Genomic DNA, 19,625 nt, shown 5'->3' on the forward strand with positions numbered 1-19,625 from the left:
GGCCCTTCTTAGGGTTATGGACTGGCCTACTGAACTGAGTCATATCTCTTGCCTCAGTGTTTAATATACTTAATTACTCATCTTTGGGACTACGTTTATCCCAAGAGGTCGTGTTGGTAACCTGGTTTAAACGTTAAACCAAATGGGTAATGTTAAAGAAATATAGTTTGAGTTATCTACCCAATAATAACATGCCGATCACCGAATTCTATATTTGTATTAGCAGAGCAATCTGAAACAAACATCGGATGAGCAGAAAATAATGTCGAGACACGCAAACTTGTATTGAAGCAACCAGTAGGCAAAATCAGTTCTTGTTCCATTTAACAAAGTCTTTTCCCAAATGGTGAAAGATCTAATTTTAGCAGGGATCTTGCGTGCAAGATATTTTAGTCATCCTGTTGCAAAAGATCTGGACTCGGGTGAGGCAAATGGTTAGAATCACAATACAATGCAACTTCTAATATACGGTACATCATTCTAACGAAAGGTAAGATTGATAATACTGTCCGTGGGAGCGGCAGTGTTGTCTGCAAATGAGGTGTTGCGATGATAGTAACTTGTTCTAAAGCTGGACAGTAGACTCTACCCAGCCTGCAAAAGTTGCAGTTTCAGCAATAAAAAAAAACGGTAAATTTTTCTGTGATAATTACACATGACCAGGAAACTGTGTTCCGAAAGCTCGTGACAAACCGACCACTACCACAACGAACCCGCAGCATCAGGCTAAAACAGGTCGTTTGCATCTGCACTTTTGAAATAAACAACGATCGTACTGCTGAAAGCGAAACTCAATCTATTATTTTATCCATTTAACCTAGTACAGCCACCTGCTCTGGCATCATCTGCATCAAACCGGTTCAAAGCAGATTATGACGTCTCAAATGTTGTACGGTATCTACAAACGATTAAAACCTAATAATTATTTCAACTGATCGAAATTACTGTAAAATTAATGTCTGACAAGTGAAATCGTTTCTAAGGGAAATAATGCGTGGTTTACAAAAACGCCAGTACCGGTAGGCTACATGAAAATGCACCAACGGTGGCAACATGAACGCTTGCACCTAGTGGCGTTGACAGGGGGGCTTTAGGACCCGGGCCCGTGATGATTTAGGGGGCCATAGACTTGAAGAAACCACCCTGTATTCTTTGAATGCAGTGTTTTTTTCTTAGGTGTGTCTTGATTGGGGGGCTCATTGGTACCGGGCCCAAATTATCCTCTCAGCGGCCTTGCTTGCACCAATGGGCTGTTCAAATAAGCCCATCACATGGCGCTCTTGGGAAGCATTCAGCAAACCAATCCTTTTGCTGGCTGGGTAGTTTGGCAACATACGTCATATAGCGGTAACCATGACAGCAAAATCCTTCATTTTTACGCTGATTTAACGTCTGCAGACGTTAAATCAGCGTTTAGCGTCTGCAGAGTTTAGCGTCTGCAGACGTTAAATCAGCGTAAAAATGAAGGATTTTGCTGTTATGGAAAAGCACAGAAAGTTGAAACATGACATTCGAGCAACTCTCAACGAGACGTAATTTTAAGCTGCAAAAATAAATATAGCAACCCTAGCTTAAAAAAACAATCGTTAAAAGCTACAGTTCGATAAGAACACAATACTAAAACGGTCACGATATCCGACCTTGGTACATACTTCAACCGTTCTCTATATGAATTGATCGCTTCCAAACGCTATTTTTACCAGGGCTGTGAAGTAAGAGAGATTTTGGCGTGTCCAAATCGTTAAAAAAATGCCGACGCCTGTTTAATTTAAACAATAAAAAAAAAAAATTTTTTTCTAAAACTCACCTGAAAATAGAGGTAGCCACTTTAACAAGTCGAAATGCTGGCACTGAAATTGACTAGAATGAAACCGCCAACCAATCATAAGCTACGGTTTAAGTGACGTAAAAAATGGCAAAAAGAAGATCATAGAAACAAATTAAGTGATGGATTTTTTGTCAGCTGGTTGGGTTAGGGCTAAAAAGTAGTCATTTCATTGACGCGTGTTCGATTCTCACCACTGCTATTGCTCTTTTTCTTCTGTAATTACCAAATAAAGTTCAAAACAAGCATTAACTCTCTGGGTGAGTGCTAGAAGAGTCACAATTGGACGGTAGCCTCTTATAACACGTTCTGATTGGTTGACGGTTGCATTGTCGTCAAATTCAGTGGCAGAATTTCGACTTGTTAAAGTGGCTACCGAAAATAGAAGTGTTTGTTCTTTTCAATTTTGTTTAAGTCGCCGTTTCAACTTCAATTACAACCTAAGTGAAATCAAATTTTAAAAAAAGGGGAAAAAAATAATATCTGGCCACACTGAAGCCTATGTTTTTGTCCGACTCCACAGCTCTGAATTTCACACTAAATTGCATAATAAGAAAATGAATAATTAAATCAAAACGTGTGATTCAGCAAAAGCACTTTCATGAATAAACCGTTAAGTTTCGCAACGATTAGTTCTCTTTCTATAACACGAAAAGATTAGACTTCCATATGAAACGCTATTCTTTCGTCAGCCTAATATAGGATGGTAGGCACTTTAATGTACCCCACTGTCCGAAGGACATAACGCAATCATGCGTAGCGTATATGACATCACTGGTGTTTTAGTCACAATTTTCCTTATAAACTCAATTGATTGCAGTCATTAAGATCCTTCCTGCACTCAGTTCAGTTGCAGATGAAAAACAATATTAGCAGAGGGTGGGAATCGAACCCACGCAATTTTCTTTGTATCAAAATCTTTCGAGAAAGACGATCGGAATAACACGTGCTAAGTAACATGACTGAAATCAGCTGATTCTCGTATACGTTACGCATGACTGCATTATTTTTTTCGAAGAGTGGGTTACGTTAAAGTGCCTACCATATAGGACACACGGCTACACAGGCAACAACATTACAAAAAATAACGGCAAATTTGGTACATACCTTTTCTTCGTAAAATCTTAATAAAAAGCACTGGCGCAGCAAGTTAGCAGTAACGAGGATAAGTGACATTTTCAAACTGATTTCAAGCTCTATGTAATTACAGTAAACGATGCAAGTAAAGCAAGATCATCAGTTCAGTGGAATAAAATAACTATGCCACCCATTAGGTACCACTGAGTAGAGCCAAATGACTTTGCTTAACTGTAGTCTACCAAGAGTCGAACTCTGATCGGTTGCTCCTCTCCGACGCTTCGTAGGATCACCAAACGTGAGTACGTTTAACCAACAAATTTCCTGAGCCACCATAGCACGTATCGACGCTTTTACCCAGAAACTAACCACCGCAAAAGTAACGAACATGTTAAATAATAATTATCGTTAGTATATCAAATTTTGCCATAGCGAAACCACCATATACTGTACTGTAAAAACAACCTATCACATACATTAGCAATTGAAACAGTATAAAGGTGATAACAAAAATGTTTTGATCAGATAATTTTCGTACAGTTACAATAATCGACTAGAGACAATTTCGCTTTTGATGCAAAATGTAAATTTCCTATTGTTGAGTTGAATCCAGATAAAAGATGTCAGTGGCAAACCGCGCTATTTTCACGCTCACAGCGTTCCAAAAACGATGCAGCTGGAAACAAGTTTTAAGGATCGATAAAATAATTTTCCACAGCATAGTAGCCTTGAATCGCTGTAGCGGTTTTGTCACACCTTGCTGGTCATGATTGATTCCTGAGCGCGGCCTTTTAAATTGTTTCTGCCTGAGTGAATAAATTCGTGTACTTCGTCGAGGGTTCTTCCCTTTGTCTCAGGTATGCAAATAACAACATAAACTACGAAGATGGCGTTGAATATAGCGAATGGGAAGAATGCAAAGTCCCCAAACCATTGCTGCAAGAAATAGAAGTGTGTAAATATAAAAATTGCAAACGTTTCTTGACAGCCGAGTATAGCAAGAATTGACACCGATAGACATTTGTTTCGTCCGTAAGACCGGACTCATCTCATCGCTCTTTCTACATATTCACCGATTTCTCACCCAAAAAACACCCAAACTTATTCTGTGAAATACATCTTACAATTACTTAAAGGAAAACACAGTTTAAACGACGTGTTCAATTTCAAGCCGCATGTAGAAGCTGAACTTACCAGCAAATAGAACGGGATAAAACTGACAAACCAAGAAAATATCCAAAATATTCCTCCGCCAAATAGGAAAGCTTTCTCTCGTGTGGTGTCAGTAGTGAAGGCGCCAAGCATGGGGAACAGGGTTAGGTTTAACCCACATGCCCATCTGAGATGCACAAACACATTTTACCCATAGATTGCAGACATAGGTTTGACGAACAGTAAGAACTTATAAAAGAACATGAACTTATAAAACTATGCACTTATGGACCTATAATCACTTCTAAAACTTAATACGGTTTTTCTTTTAGTAGCTTTGGGAGAGAAGTAACGTTACAATACCATTAACAGATGGCTGACAATAACTTTAATAGGATTGAATAGCATTATTCAAACAAATACAATACTATAACAAACTGACAACGTAACAAAATTTAAGCCTTTTCGGCAAGAACTCTTTGCCCTCATCAGGAAATACTTGATACATCTAGAAAAATAATAATTTTTACTAATGGTAATGATAAGTGACTGAACTAACAAATAACTGCACTACGCACTGAGCTAAGTACGCATACAACTGAAGAACAGATAACAAAAATGTTGACATTTTGTTGCAATACTAGAGTGTAATCACAAAACACATTTTTCTTTTTAACTGGCAGCAAACTGTGCATTGTCGAAACTTTGACTTAAACGTAAAAATGTTTACTTAGCAATGTTGCTAAACTTACACTAAGACGTAAATCGTCACTGCAGCCAGACTGACAAATCTCCAGAAATCGGCTTGCTCCTTCATGGCCATGCCTATCGTCAGAAGGACCAGTGATACCGACATAACCGATCCAGACATGATGTTAAGTCGCTTCGGTCCGAACCGATTGATTACGGCTGACTGAAAAGTATAATCATCAAAATCAAAAGCCAGTCAGAAAGTACCGTTATTTTTACGTCGTTTTAACGTCTCCAGATGTAGAAACCATGTCAAAATGGAAACTTTTGATAGCTGAGAAGCTTCTTGATTCGGTAATTCAATGTAAAAAGCGACTGATTTGCTGTCTGAGTTAAGCAATGCTAAAAAGCAAAGCCTCTTTTGCATCGATGGCACGCACAATCGCACATCATGATGGAACATGTTAACCTGTTCACAATGTCGCATCACTGCAATGTTCACTATGCAAATTTCAATCACACCATAATAAAGCCACCTACTTGATTATTTGGGTATCAGGAAACGGAAGCAATTATCACCATTTTGTCATAAAAATATGAAAACTAAATTGTTCCTTCATTTAATGGATAAAAAGATGTTGACATGAGGTGTAGCCTTATACTGGGCGTAAACAACCCGCCCATTAAGAGTAGATCATACCAAAACACTTATGGCACAACATGTTATTTTTGTCAAGCACTGAATGAAAACATACTCCTTGTGTAAACTAATTATGTGCTGTCTTACTAACCTGCCTGAAACAAGCACGTGCGTGCAATCAATACACTGCTATCTATAGACACACATTATCATTTGCATATTAAATGCCAGGCCATTGACGCATCACTTACCCCTGCGAAGGCGACCACACATTGCACCGTGTACACAACAGTGGATGCCACGGTGTTAGCCTGGCCTTCAAAGCCAGCTTCGGTAAATATTTTGTTGCTGTACATACCGATTCCGTTCACTCCACAAAGCTGAGCTGTAACACGAGGCCAGATGTTTTGTTTAGACCGGTTATAATTTGCTTTCTTGTTATAACGAAACAAAACCAACACAAGAAAATTTATGTAAAAACAAAACACTAAAAATATTTTTAATTTCAGGACCACTTCTACTTTTCACGCCTGAAAAGGGTCTGTCAAAGAAAAGTGACCATATCACGGTATCTGGACACAAATAACTCAGGTTTATCCATTTTGATTAGCTGTTAATATCACCACCTGAACGTCAGAATGTAAGGAAGGTTTGAAAAAATATTTAAAAAGATGTACGCATCGACAGGATAATCCAACTTTTTGACACAACTGAAACAGATGCATGCAATCATGAATTAATCTTCGCCACACGATGACGCTAGTCAGCAAGAAAACAAGTCGGTGTTGAAACTTTTACTCAACCTGCATCATCTTCAGCCAACAGGCTTCATCACAAACACAATCGGAAGTGATAAATTGCGCGATTGACGAAGTTAATGGACTGGCCAACAGAAAACTTTAAAAGAATTCGGATTTCGGACTGCACATCTATAGAGTGCAATGCATTCTTTCCCTCCGTGGTCGAATTACGTGCAGTAGCAGCAAGAAGATAGGCCATGCTGTTTACGCACATTCCAAAACTTGCAAAGGTGATAAACTACTCTTGTTGTACTTGGCGAATAAAACTTCATTCTGGCCACGAATATTGATTTTGAAAACCATTTGCATACAAATTTATAACCCAACACAGCAAAGTGCACGCATACTCATAAAAGAATTACTTTACAAGACCACACCATAATCGCACATAGAATGATTGTAAGGTTATTTCTTATGGTTTATTTTTGTATGAATGATTTTGGTTGCAGCTAGCTAGCCTAGCTGTAACGCTTGCACAGTATTTGTTTAATGCTTGGAAACGTTGAAACGGTGTACAAAGGGTAACTTATCTGAAAGCATTACATCTAGCAACAAACGTTTTTTTTCGTCTGCAGACGTTAAATCAATGTAAAAAAGACGATTAGCTGATGACATTAGCTATGCTGCATTGTCACTATCACACGAGAAAATCGCCCGGCTAACAAACTCGTTCGTTTAATATCAGTTCAACATCTGACTACGTTGAAACAATATAAAACGAGTGATTTGCATGCTGAGTTTCGTAATCAGTTCTCACCTTGCACAAACAGCATCACCACCACAACCAGCTGCCTCCTTTCGCGTGGAGATTTGAACATTTCTGACAGAGTTATACTTTGGACATTTCCCGCCATTTTCTGATATGCTTCTATTTTGTCTAACTCCGCACCGAGGACCTCCTGCGAGATGAATTCATTTTTGTCAGTGATTGCCACAAGTTACATTAATGTTAACATCTAACAACGGTGAAACAATGCATTGAAATGTACTGTCAGCCACTTTCGTTATCTCGTTCGATTAGCAAGAGCTTCCCAATCAGCAAGACACGTTGCAGACAGGTATAATTTTTATAATCACTTTTAAAAGGGTGTCTAGTGCCATTTCCCATCAAAGCTTCGCAAAGCACGAATAGGTGGTGCACAACTTGCCACGGCAATTGACACAGCGAAAGGTAACATTTAGGTTAAAACATCAGCACTTCTATCTTTCCGATCCAACAGAAGTGCAAATTGACGAGAGAACAATGACCTGAGTACGATTGGTATCAAGAAGATTTTCCGGTTGACCTCTTGTTCTCAGCCAGTAAGGAAAACCATTAATTCTTCTCATTCAAAACAACTATGTCATTATGTGCAATAAAATCAGTTGTTTTTCTGTGAAAAAGTTTCAAAGTTTTCTGTGTATACTTTATAGGTTGCAGTTTGGAAAACCATGATCGCCAATGTCTGTATCAGATCAGGCACATAATTAATAATATCAATCTTCAGATAGTTGCAAAAGAACATCACAACTGTATACGTGGATTTTGTACACATTTTGGGGGTTGAAACTAGTAAAAAGATTGCAAAGCAAACGACACAAAAAACTGGCTATAAGAGCTAGAACAAAGTCTGTCTGGTGTGGGTGTGATTGCTTTCCTACACACACAGTCACACAGGTCATGTCAAAATATGTTTGTTATCACTGTAAGGCTTTTTATGCTTCTGAAAATCACAGTTCAACTGAACGCAACAGACCAACATTTTCTAAGAAATTATTTTTGAACAATCCGATTTTTAAATTTGCACTCACAGAGCCGCCACTGTTGTCGAACCAATGTCATGCACTGACATTCTTTATCGCTTTAGTCACAAACTTTGAACTACCAGTGCTAATATGCAAATAAAAATTGTTGCAAAAACTAAAACATGTTTTAATCCCACAACCACAATCTACGAACAAAACCAAGGCTTGTGTTAGCATCAGACCACAATCTTACTATAGCCCAAAGCAGCGCTTGCTAATCAAGCTGTTTTCTGATTGTGATATCACCTGAAATTCAAATGACTAGGTTTGCACATTATCAACTCCAGCAGTAGAAGAGGGAGGTTTTTTATAGTGATTCCAAACTAGCCGTTGCGAATTTGCTGAAATGGGTCATAGAGTAATATGGGGAGGTGTTTCCATGACAAGTCTTCTTGGAAGTTCACTAACACCATATGGGTGATCACGGGTAGATCTGGATCTTACTGTCCCGTTGGCGCACATGGTCTTTCGAGACCCAATTAGAATCTTGGCAACCATAGTTTTCATTTTGATTTCCTATTTGGAGCTCTGTCATTATCAACAAGAAAATTAAACAATCATTCTGCGCCATGAAAAAAGACAAAGCAAATAAAAACAATTCAGCACTTATTGAAAATTGTTGCTTCAAGAAATTGACGGACATAAACGACAGTGATAAAATAGGCCTAACGGGCCTTAGTAATTTCAAAATGCAAAAGTGACCATTCAGGCCAATGCTATTGCGTAGCCTAGCCTACTCAGTACTGCACACAAAAGTGACAAATTGGAAAGCTACCATAAAAAACCATGTGCAGAGTAGTTGCCGGCAAGTACCTACTTCAAACCATGGTCACCCTGGACACGTAACTGATGTTAAACACAGCTACCAACTCAGTAATCGAAAACTTAAAACTCCAGTTCAAAGGCCAATACTTCAATCCATACATCAACACTACCCTAATGTAAATCACGTTTGGCGGAGACAAGAGTGTTGAAAGCTTTAACTAACAAGTTGCCAATACAAAGAATAAATCAGGACTCAAATTTCTTACAATTTATACACAAATAGCTTTCCATGAAATACAAACTTTCAAATTCAAGCTCTTTTAAAGTTTGTGGTACGGCTTCTTTTGAAAACAAATCCAAGCTGAAGCAACTGGGAGAACAAATGTGCTTTTCAGTGCAAGTTGTTTGTTTTAGAATGCTGGCTACATATTGCACAAAAGGATTACATAATATCCGTAGCTAGAAGGTCAAAGTCAAAATGTTTGGAAATGATTAGAAGTAAAACATTGCAGAAAATACGCAAGTACGTCTTTCCAGATCCTTCTGGTTGCAACCAGTTCAACAACACCTCGGATCATTCTTTCTATTAAAACAAGACATTTTACCTCGTTAATCTTGTAGTTCTAAAACAAATGACTAAACTTCAAACATTATGAAAGCGTTTCTGAAAGGATTTGAAATCTGGGCAATGTTTTAATTGTCTTCAGCCCTCAGGGCAGGCTGTGGTCGATGAAATTTAAGAAAGTATTCTTGCATGCTCTGCTATACGTGCTAATTTCAATGTTGCCTTCATATTGCAGTGTTTGAGACTACCTTTAAAATTTACACTTTGGAATAGTCAACCAATTAGATTTCTGCTCAGTCCAGGTAGGCTATGGGTGACTTTCTGATTTTTTCAATCGTCCTTCTCCACTCATCTCTCTCGAATGCTTTTCTTTCAGTTTGGCTATTTTTCGTTTGCAGGGTTTTGTGATCTTTTGAGTTCATCATCTGCCATCATACGCTTAGTTTTTTCCTTTTTTTTTCAGATCTTTTTCTATACGTGGGTGCCTTGCTGTGTGCCTTGCTGTGTGCCGAAACTATAAAAGTCTATATTGAGTGATCATACATTGTAAGGATCATTTAGTTTGAAAGTGTTTAGTTGAGGCGTTTGTATCCCTGGCTCTCCGTGATAAGCTCGACATCCAGTAACCATAAGTCCTCGTGGTCCATTAGCTCAATAACCATAAGCTCATAGCTTCAATAACCAGTAACCACATTTCAAAATCATCAAATCGTTTAGGTTCATTCTTTTCATAATCCAGCTTTCACCTCCCAAGTAACCATGGGGATCATTAATATCTTAACAGTGATTGTCTTACTAGATACATATGTTTGTTCCTCCTAACATGTAAAAGTTTTTTTATTATTATTTTCTCTTGATGAATCAGCACTGCATTTTTTGTTTCAGCAGTGCTCCGACAGATGTGATGAAACCTTTAACGGTTTGCTTCTTTAATAATTAAATGAACCAAAATTGCCAGTTTGACTTGGAAACATTTAATCAACAATAATCAGTAAATAATAACTAGCAACTTATCAGGAGACTAGTATAAAATGAAGGAGTGAAATTATAAATTATGAAATGAATAAACACAAGACAAGAGCAAACAATTGCATGAAACGACACCCATCAGCGCCAGATGGTGTGGTCCCTTCAGAAAATATCAACATTGCGGAACAAACCAACAAGAAAGTTAAACCAAGGTCACTTTTATCGTTAGTGGTAAAAAAATAGTAAACAAACCTTAAACTACGTTTAATCAACGCAACTTAAACCTTGTGAAAAATGACAACAAACACTTTTTCTTTACATTGTTTCATTATCTTTAGAGTGTAGCCTACTCGGAAATTTATTTAGTGCCAGAACCAGAACAAGCCTTTGGTCGGTTATCCATTCACGATCGGAAATAAATTACTGTATCCAGCTGTCATTGCAAGTTTTGCATCTGTTCCCACTTTCTTATGCCCATGACCACCATTAATCTGATTGGATTAGAGACTGGAACATGTAAGATATGAACGTGAATGAATTAAACAGCATCGAAGACCCAAACAGCAAATTTATCGTTTTTACATCGGCCGTCTGCACATGTTAAATCAATGTAAAAATTGCGGATTTTCTGTCTGGGGGCAGCCAAATGTATTTAAAGTCATGTATGTAAAAATTGAACAATGCTGGATTCTTGTTTTATTCTCCAAACTAAACGGCAAACCTTTTCGAGATCCTTGCGATTTGCCACAGAAGTAATTGACTATTGCTTGCATTTGATTTTGTACATGCTCTGCACTGGCAAAGGAAATATACAATTTGACAGGTTCCGAAATGATTGTAAAGGCTACGTTTCTAAAAATAAGCAAATCGCCCCTTGCCTTTGAGTGCAAAAAAGCGCTCAACTAAAAAAATCGTACAGTTCTTACAATATGCATTCAGTAATCATCAACATACTTTTGAGCAGACTAATGGTCACACTATCAGTAAATCAGTTATTTTTTTACATTGTTGCAACGTCTGCAAACGTTGAGTCAATAAAAAGTACTGGTTTGTCGGTTGAGTACATTGTTAGGTGTACGCTGTACGGTGCGGTCTGGAATCAATAATTGTGTCAGACTTTTGTCTGTCAGTGAATGTAAATATACTAGGTTGCCAGCCAATTGGCAGTTCATGTCGACATACAACATAAAAAATTGTCAATCTGTCGAGCCGTGAGTCAACGCCTCGTTAAAGATTTCGGCATCTACTCGAACCATATACTTTCTTTGAGACTGTTTTGTTTTAAACGAAATCCAGCTATAGAGTGTTTGTGTTACGGCTTGATAACTTTAGCCTCTGATTAGTCATTAGAAAAAAGAGTTCAAATTGGTTGCTCCGTCGCCTCAAGTCTTGTGCGGAGAACAAGTCAACAACAAGTTGATTAAAAAAAGAAATTTTAACAAGCAATATTGAGCTGAAGGAACAGATTAAAGACAAACAAAAAGTGCTTAGATTACTTTGTAATTTGATCTTTATAGTTACAATGATCTATTGACATCACTCCATCTAATTTACATTTTCTAAGCTTACACTATAAAAGACCTTGGCACTATCAACCAAATAAGGCTTAGCAAAACACATTTAAATGGAAAAATATTATATCTAACTTCAGGCACAATAATGATGAACTATTTATAATAAAAAGCTAAAGGTTTGCTTTTTAAGCGAAACTTTAGTGAGACCAAAATAAGGCATTTAAATTGAGTCAACGAATACGCGATATCTCGTGAAATTTTAATGAAAAGCTAGAATTTATGAAAAAGTTAGAATATTTCAAAACTTATTGTGTGGAATTTTCAACCAAAATCACCGAGGACAAGGAGTTGATTGTGGCTTTTTTGCTGTTTGGAAGAATTTAAACTCAATATAAAAAGGAATTTGAAATAGTGAGCTTGACAAAAAACAAAAAATTAAATAAGGAAAGTAAATTTTAATCATTCACTGCAAAGTGCTACAAACAAATCTGTTCTTTTTACATTGATTCGATGTTCGCAAAAAATGCTAACCTCAATTCGCTAACCCGATGCAAAACAAGGGTGTATTTTACTTGCTGCTTCACTAACTTCCCCAAGCAAATGGGTGTTATGTTACACAAGGTCAGAAAGCACCAATCGGACTTAAGACGTACGAGAAACAACAATACAGTTCATAAAATTATAACACAAAATTTCAATGGAGTAGTTTAAACTAATTCGGAAGCTACATTGCGCTTGTCTTGCCTGGAATTTTTCACTAAGGAAATTACACATACTGAGCAAATTCATGCTTATTTAGCCAGTGCTGTTTATTACTCAGCATAAAAATTCCGAAAAAAGCTAAATCAATAAATACCGACAACACTCGCATTTTATGCAGATTAATGAAATTGCAAGTATAGGTCAGAAAGCAAGAAAATATTGCAAATTTGGTTGCAGAGCTAGCCACTTGCTTGAAATATTTGATAAAGTTGGAGGGTAAGGAAGCCTTCGGGCATGCAAGTAACTTTCCTGGCCGCTTGCTCTATATGAGAGAAGAGCCAACGTCTTTTCGAGAGTTGAGCAGACACATTTCTATCACGCAGATAACGGTTTGTCCCAGGTAGCCAAATCAGTCATATTTGACGGATTTTGCTGTCTGGGGTAGTTCAAAATATTTATCGGAAGTTTTATTTCAAACGTTAAGCATCCACTCACCTCTGTGGTTTTTTCTCGGAGTTTGCGCAACATCAACATTGCTCGATCCCTCTTCCCTTTTCGGAGGAGATAAGACGGAGACTCCGGCAACCATGGAGAGGACATCACGTAGATGATGGAAGGAACAGAGGACATGGCGAGAAGAACTGGCCACAACTCATTGGTGCCAAATAACTGAAAACAATAAAGATTTACGCTTTCTGTCACAACTTTGGAGGAGACACATAAAGAATTAATAACAATCTTCTTCCCCAAGCGTCATGTTTTAAGGACTTCCATGAGCAACAAAATCGAGATCCGCACATATTCGCAGAAACTGTAAGAACTTGAAATTAACTGGTAATTTGAACCACCGGAAACTATAACAATAGTCATCAACGCAACAAAATACCAAATGTTTTTTATCTTTGCCTAAAGATTTTATTACTCTATTTAGTCTGTATGGTATTCCTGAAGGCAGAAATAAACAATTTACTCCACGCGTCGTTAATGAAAAAGCATTAATGAGAAAGGTTTTCAAGGCACGAAAACAGGCTTTTCGATAAGACCCACCGTGTAGCTGACTGCATATAAAGCGGAAAATAGGCTATGAGAAGATTGGCTTATAACACAACTATGGTTTATATCAATGGAACAAGGTATGACAGTGGTTCAAAAAAATGAAAAACTACCTCGCATCAAACAAATATTTTAATCAGTTTTAACTATAAAGACTTTTAGCCTATAAGATAATGCTGAGCAAAGCATGAACAGCACATGACAAAATTGCTTCGTCGCCCTTGAGACTTTTCATAAACAAGTTTTATAATCAGGCACTTCTTGGATTGCTAATTATACATTCTTGCCAAGTTTAAGTAAGTTTAAGCTTAGAATAAAGCCTTTCCAAGAAAATGTGAAAGATTTTAATCCAGATTAAGACTTTTGGTATAGCTGTCACAAGTTCACATCCTTGTGTTAGCTTGTATTCAGAGCTTCTATGGTATTCACGATTATAGTTTATTTTCAGTTTTTTTTTCATACAACTGATCAAGCTTTTCGCGTTACTTCAATCATACTACACAATGTACCATCTTTTGCTATTTTTAAATGTATTTCTCAGTGGCGCATCAAGTTCAAACTAATGATTTGTTGGCAGAGTTTTTATCAGATTTTGACACAAGGCTGTGCTCAGTGTGCAGGGTGCAGCGCAAAACAGATTTCGATGCCTTGTTTTTGTCAAAGAACATCTCCCTCGGGCGTAACACAAGCGTTGTTTTAGAAAGGTTACTGTCCAACGAAAAAAGCTTTGAATATTCTTCAGCATAAAGGAATACGTTTTCTCTTCACGTTGGCTCTTCCGCATGTGGGTTTTCATTGGGACTAAAACTGCAGCCCTCCATAGTGGCGTACGGACTACGGTGACCATTTTTTTGAGTGTTTACTTTTTCAGCAGGTTTTAAACCCACACTAGGCTTGCAGTTTGCTCAATAGCTGTTCAGATCATATCAAAATAAGCTGAAGTGATGTGGTATAAAAAGTCACTGTGCAAATCAAGCATGTGGTTGAAACTTTTTGAAAGAAGTGAACACCCAAAAAAAGATGACTGATTGACTGTTGATTCCAATGGTCACGTACAAAGTCAAGCAACACGAAGTGACTACAACTACTTTGAATTGAAAATAATTAACATTTCTTGAGCTTATATTTAATGCTCGTCATGACTAGAAAACTTTTCGTCTGCCTGTCACCACAATCAGCAGAGCTGCCGTGTGAATGCAGCACCAGTCAGTGCAGAGGAAATTAGAACATCCTAAAGCAGAGTTGCAAAACAGAAACCTCTTATCTACTTACAAGTGCGCGTCTACATCTGTTGACTTATAATGCTATGTAACATAACAATGGCTGATCAGTTATGTGTTTGTGCGGTGAAGTATTCGTGCACTATTTGTGTATGAAGGATTTTTGCGTTGACTGCTGCTTCGTCGCGTAGAGTCATTGTACGACGCTCAAAAAGGACGCCGGTTCGACACCGCTCAAAAACATGTTACTATGTCCTTGGCAAAGCACTTAATACATACTTGAAGGCGAACAAAAAGATTAGCATTGTCACCAATGCTGAATTAGTTTTATCTTCTGTCAGTTTTTGTCAATGTTATTTCGTCTGCAAAGTAAACCACGTCGCGTTGGTAAAAAGTTAACTGTTTTTTAATTCTTGAATCTTTGGACTAAACATCAGCTGCCTGTATAATAGTAAAAGTGATTATCTTACTTCTTTGTAGCCAAGACAAAGGCCAATCAAACTTCCGAGAGATAAGTTGACCCCAATCAAACTGAGGTAAAATGTTTGACGGATAACTGTGCAACATTCTGCCACGACTATCGGAATCAGGTCTGCAAAGTAAATTGAAGTACTCTTAGATAGGGCTGTGGAGTCAGAGTCGGGAGGATTTTGGCATGTTCGGATTCGGAGTCGTTCAAAAAAGGCCGACTCCAACTTGATACAAAACGATAAAAAATAATGTTTTTGTTTACAATGTTTTTTCAAAACATTTTTTCTTGTTCTCTGTATTGCACTCTTAAATTCTTTGAGAAAATAGAAGTAGACAATTTTTTTTTAAATATTGCCATTTCAATTTCGATCTCAATTTGAGTGAAATTAAATTTTTAAAAAATGAAAAAGAACAAAAACTTTGAAAAATCTGGCAACACTGAAGCCGGGTCGGCCAGTTATACAGTAAATCGAGGAGTCAGAGTCGTATAATTTTCACCCGACTCTACAGCCCTACATTTATAAGGTTTTAAACTATCTACGCAAAAATTTGCATGGCATTACAATCATAAAAGTTGCTTTTGTGTCTAATGACGTTGAAACGATATAGGCTACAAATAAATTGTTAGGATTAGATATCGGTCAACGAGGCTGAAATTTAAAACAAGTTGCAAACTTGATTTAAGCCAAGTTTGTTTTTTTTAGTTATGTAAAACAAAAATGTTTTTCGTCACTTAACAGGAAAAGTGGCTGTACTTACTCATTAGTACTTACTCATTAGTCATTAGTACTTACTCATTCCAAACCCTGAAAAAAGACCGACAAGAAACCGTCCCACGATAATAGCCTCGTGAGAACATCCAAGTCGGCCTCCCAAGCACATGATCGCTACAGCAAAAATGTTCGTCAAATTCATGACCACCATAGATTGTCTTCTGGTAAACACGGAAAGTATCAAACTAATACACAAAGCACCCACGAAGCCGCCTGCCAGGAGCATTGAAACTGACAGCGCGATGAGCAATTGCACTTCTGACTCAGGAATGGTCACATTGAATCTTGCCTGAAAAACACAACACTTACGTTAGAATACATTTAATCAACATCACGCAAATTTTTTATACGAAATAAACTGAAAAAGTGATTCTCGTGCCATGATAATTTGGGTTGACAAATCTAGGTAAAAAGAGCCAATTTTGATAGCGAATACAAAGCAGTGGAATGCAATATTCTGTGATTGAATGCAATTTCAGACCAACGTTTCGGTTGTCACGAAAGGGCAGAAGGCAGCCTCATGGGCGAAACACGTGTCTATCGCTGTCAATTTTTGCTACAAATCGGCTGCCAAGAAACATATCGTTGATTGGATGGTCTGAATGGCTAGAGTGGAAGCTACACCGTTATGGTTATTGGTTAGCGCATCGCAACTGCTCGCTGTACCAGTGAGTGCTCACTGCTCAGCCTTGTGCTGATAGCCGGGAAGAACGCCCCTTTCTTCACATCTTTTCTTTTATCATTTTTTTTCCATTGAATTCTCACACATTTTGAATATCTTTGCTTCAAGAACGTTATGGGAAGTCTTCATCGCACACTTCACTGACCTAGCTTTGTTTGAACTCAATTGCTTTGATCTTTCAAGGATGCACATCTCGTGCTGTCTTCAATGATATCGACGGTCACATCACAAGTTACAATTTTCCTTTCCGCTACTAGACACGCTTTTCCGACTCAGTTAAACAATTGCTGACTCAGTTAAATAGTTGCTGACATTAGCCCTTTGTTTACATTGATTCAATGTTTACAGGCTTTAAATCAATCTAAAAGAGTTGATTTGCTGACTGGGTTTCAGCAATTAACATCGTTTTCGAAATTTGCGTGGGCACTTTTTTGCCAACTAAATTCATATTTTGTTCGATTACTTTACTTTGGCATTTACCTCGGCAACTGCCGACGCCAAATTCTGACTTGTGGGCCCACAAATAGTATATTATAGTTGTTTAGGTTAAAAATTGGCAATTTTTAGAAATCGCTTTCAGAATTAGCGGGGACTTCTCGCCCCCCGCCCACCCTTGGAATTGGCTTTGGCCAGTAAAACATCGACGCCAATGCATGTTCCCTTGCATTTAGCCTACTTTCCAAATGGAGATTTATAAGGTTTTATTATTGCAGAAGAGATGTGTCATTTTTTTAACCACACAAATTTTATAAATTCTTACAAAAACTTACACGTTGTGCAAACCTACGTGCACAAAACACGCTACAAAATAAATGTGCAAACCTACACAAGCAGCAATCGGTCTCATTGTACATTGATTCAACGTCCGCAGACGTTCAATCAATGGGAAAAGGACTGATTTGCTGGCTGGGTCGCAACACAAACCTGGTAAGTTTCGTTGTAAAAGGAAGAGAGCAGTATCATAGCGGGATTGAGGGCGCCCACAGCAATCCCAGTAGACATCATGACAGACGACACAGACAAAAATAAACTGAACATGCAGTAGTTTGAATTCTGTAAAAACACATGCCTGGTGTGAGAGTTTATTATAATATGCTTGCATTGAGTTAGAACATATTGATAAATAACTTAATAAATCAAAAATAGATGTTTTGCTTTTGTGACGCCGTCAATATCTGTCACCAACTTTGAACAGTAAATACAGCATCACAGGAGAAAATTACTGTTTCGTCTCTCCTGTCATATTTGGTGACACACAAAAAATAATAAGTCATTGGGTTACATCGTTGTACATGGGTATGTCAATTTGCTTGGTATTTTCAATCCATGAAAATATCATTGTTTTATTTAATTTATACAGCGAGTCTGCGAGAGATTTAAATCTCTTATCGCACAGCCAAGCTCATATCGATTTTAAAAGAGATGTGAAAAGATTCCTTGTTGTGCTGAAGTGACGTCATCACAAAACCACTGGAGCAATCATTCCATGACGTGTAGTCTACTGAGCCAGAATTATCAAACAAAGGAATGCACATATTTCCGCGGGAGCAATAAAGTGGAACCAATCTCCAATAAAATGTCTGGTCGGCCAAAGTATATGGCTATAAGTACCCGGTAGCACAATAGTTGAAACTGAGTTAGATTGAGGCAAGTGTTCGCATAAGGTTGTGTTATTCTGATTTCCTACCTACTTAACACCACAGACAAGACAGAAAACAATAACATTATAGCAAAAAGACAACTAGATTGGACTAACAAAGCCTTTTTACCTCTTCCAACTGAATAAACCGCATCGAACAAACATTCAGCGAAACCCGTTTCAATTTCAAAAGAAGAACAGTCCAAAGTCCTTAGCAAATGCATTAGACTGAAAAACATTTACAAACCTGAAGGGGAGGCGTTTCTTCGCGTTCGTCGAGAGGTTGTGCAACTTTCTTTTCATTGTGTTCATTTTTTTCTAACAATGGCATTGCGCCATTGATTCCATTGCTGTCTTCCATTGTTTTTTCTTATTGACAGAGTGTTTTAGCAACAAAAGTGAGTATTAGTTTTTTCAAACCTTTAAATCAGTCATTTCGGTTGCAAAAATCTAAAATTTCTTAAATTACAACAACCATTGAAGCTATTTTGGCCAACCAGACTGCAAGCTGCAATAAATAGGTCACTGTGCCTTGCTGTGCTACCCTTTGCTACAATTACAAAGCATCTTTCTCATTATCGCCAGACAGGATAGCCACTTCAACACATGTCATCATTCTTGTGTTTTAAAACGTTGTATGAACATAAAAACTCAACAAGAATTTTCCCAGAAACACCATCTCAAGCCGTCTGCATGACAATCGCTTACTCGTTGTGGTATCCGACAGATAGCTTTCCGCTGTGAAATGAATTAACGCAACTGGTCAGTTGGGTCGATATAGTTGACACGCTTGAGTTGCCTGGCTTAGAACTCAGCAACAGAAAACAACATATTGTTCAAAACTACCGTTTTAACTTGGTGTTTCGGTCAACTGCAAGATCATTATGATCGTTCAACTTTGCGTTAGTGAAACGTAAAATTATAACAATGTAACGAAAACACCACCACAGAATAATCAACAGTGACTAACATTAGCCTAAGGACTGACAAATACGTTGGGCAGTAGACTACAAAGCGAGATAATATCGAGTTTTGAGTGAATCATATAGGTCACTGAATCAAAACTCCATCATCTTATGTTGTTCTAACGTTGGACAGGAGTGAATTGACATAGCGAAAACTGCTCCAATATGAGTTTCAAGGAAAGCCATACTTTTTACTAAAGAAATAACTGAATCATACTTTCAACACAGGATGTTTGGCTGACCGGCTTTTTTCAACCATAGTGACGCGTAATAGGGCTGTTGCAAACAATTGCTGTAAAATGGCCTGGTAAAAAACGACTCGTTTAAACCACCTACTG

At 37.8% G+C, this 19,625-nt stretch overlaps 1 protein-coding gene across 1 annotated transcript; it reads right to left on the bottom strand.

The window, feature by feature from the left end:
* Positions 1 to 204: 204 nt before the first annotated feature.
* Positions 205 to 18,767, bottom strand: LOC145775842 (solute carrier family 2, facilitated glucose transporter member 1-like). The gene is made up of 10 exons (XM_082587223.1): positions 18,570 to 18,767; positions 17,608 to 17,736; positions 16,023 to 16,290; positions 15,228 to 15,349; positions 12,980 to 13,153; positions 6,942 to 7,083; positions 5,636 to 5,769; positions 4,807 to 4,967; positions 4,097 to 4,241; positions 205 to 3,838 (listed from the first exon to the last, which is right to left on the bottom strand). Exons 1-10 carry the CDS (start codon positions 18,681 to 18,683, stop codon positions 3,653 to 3,655), a joined length of 1,575 nt encoding a protein of 524 aa, XP_082443349.1. The 5' UTR covers positions 18,684 to 18,767; the 3' UTR covers positions 205 to 3,652.
* Positions 18,768 to 19,625: the final 858 nt, after the last annotated feature.

The sequence above is a fragment of the Aplidium turbinatum genome, chromosome 8 (genome assembly GCF_918807975.1).
Source record: "Aplidium turbinatum chromosome 8, kaAplTurb1.1, whole genome shotgun sequence".
Lineage (NCBI taxonomy): Eukaryota > Metazoa > Chordata > Ascidiacea > Aplousobranchia > Polyclinidae > Aplidium > Aplidium turbinatum.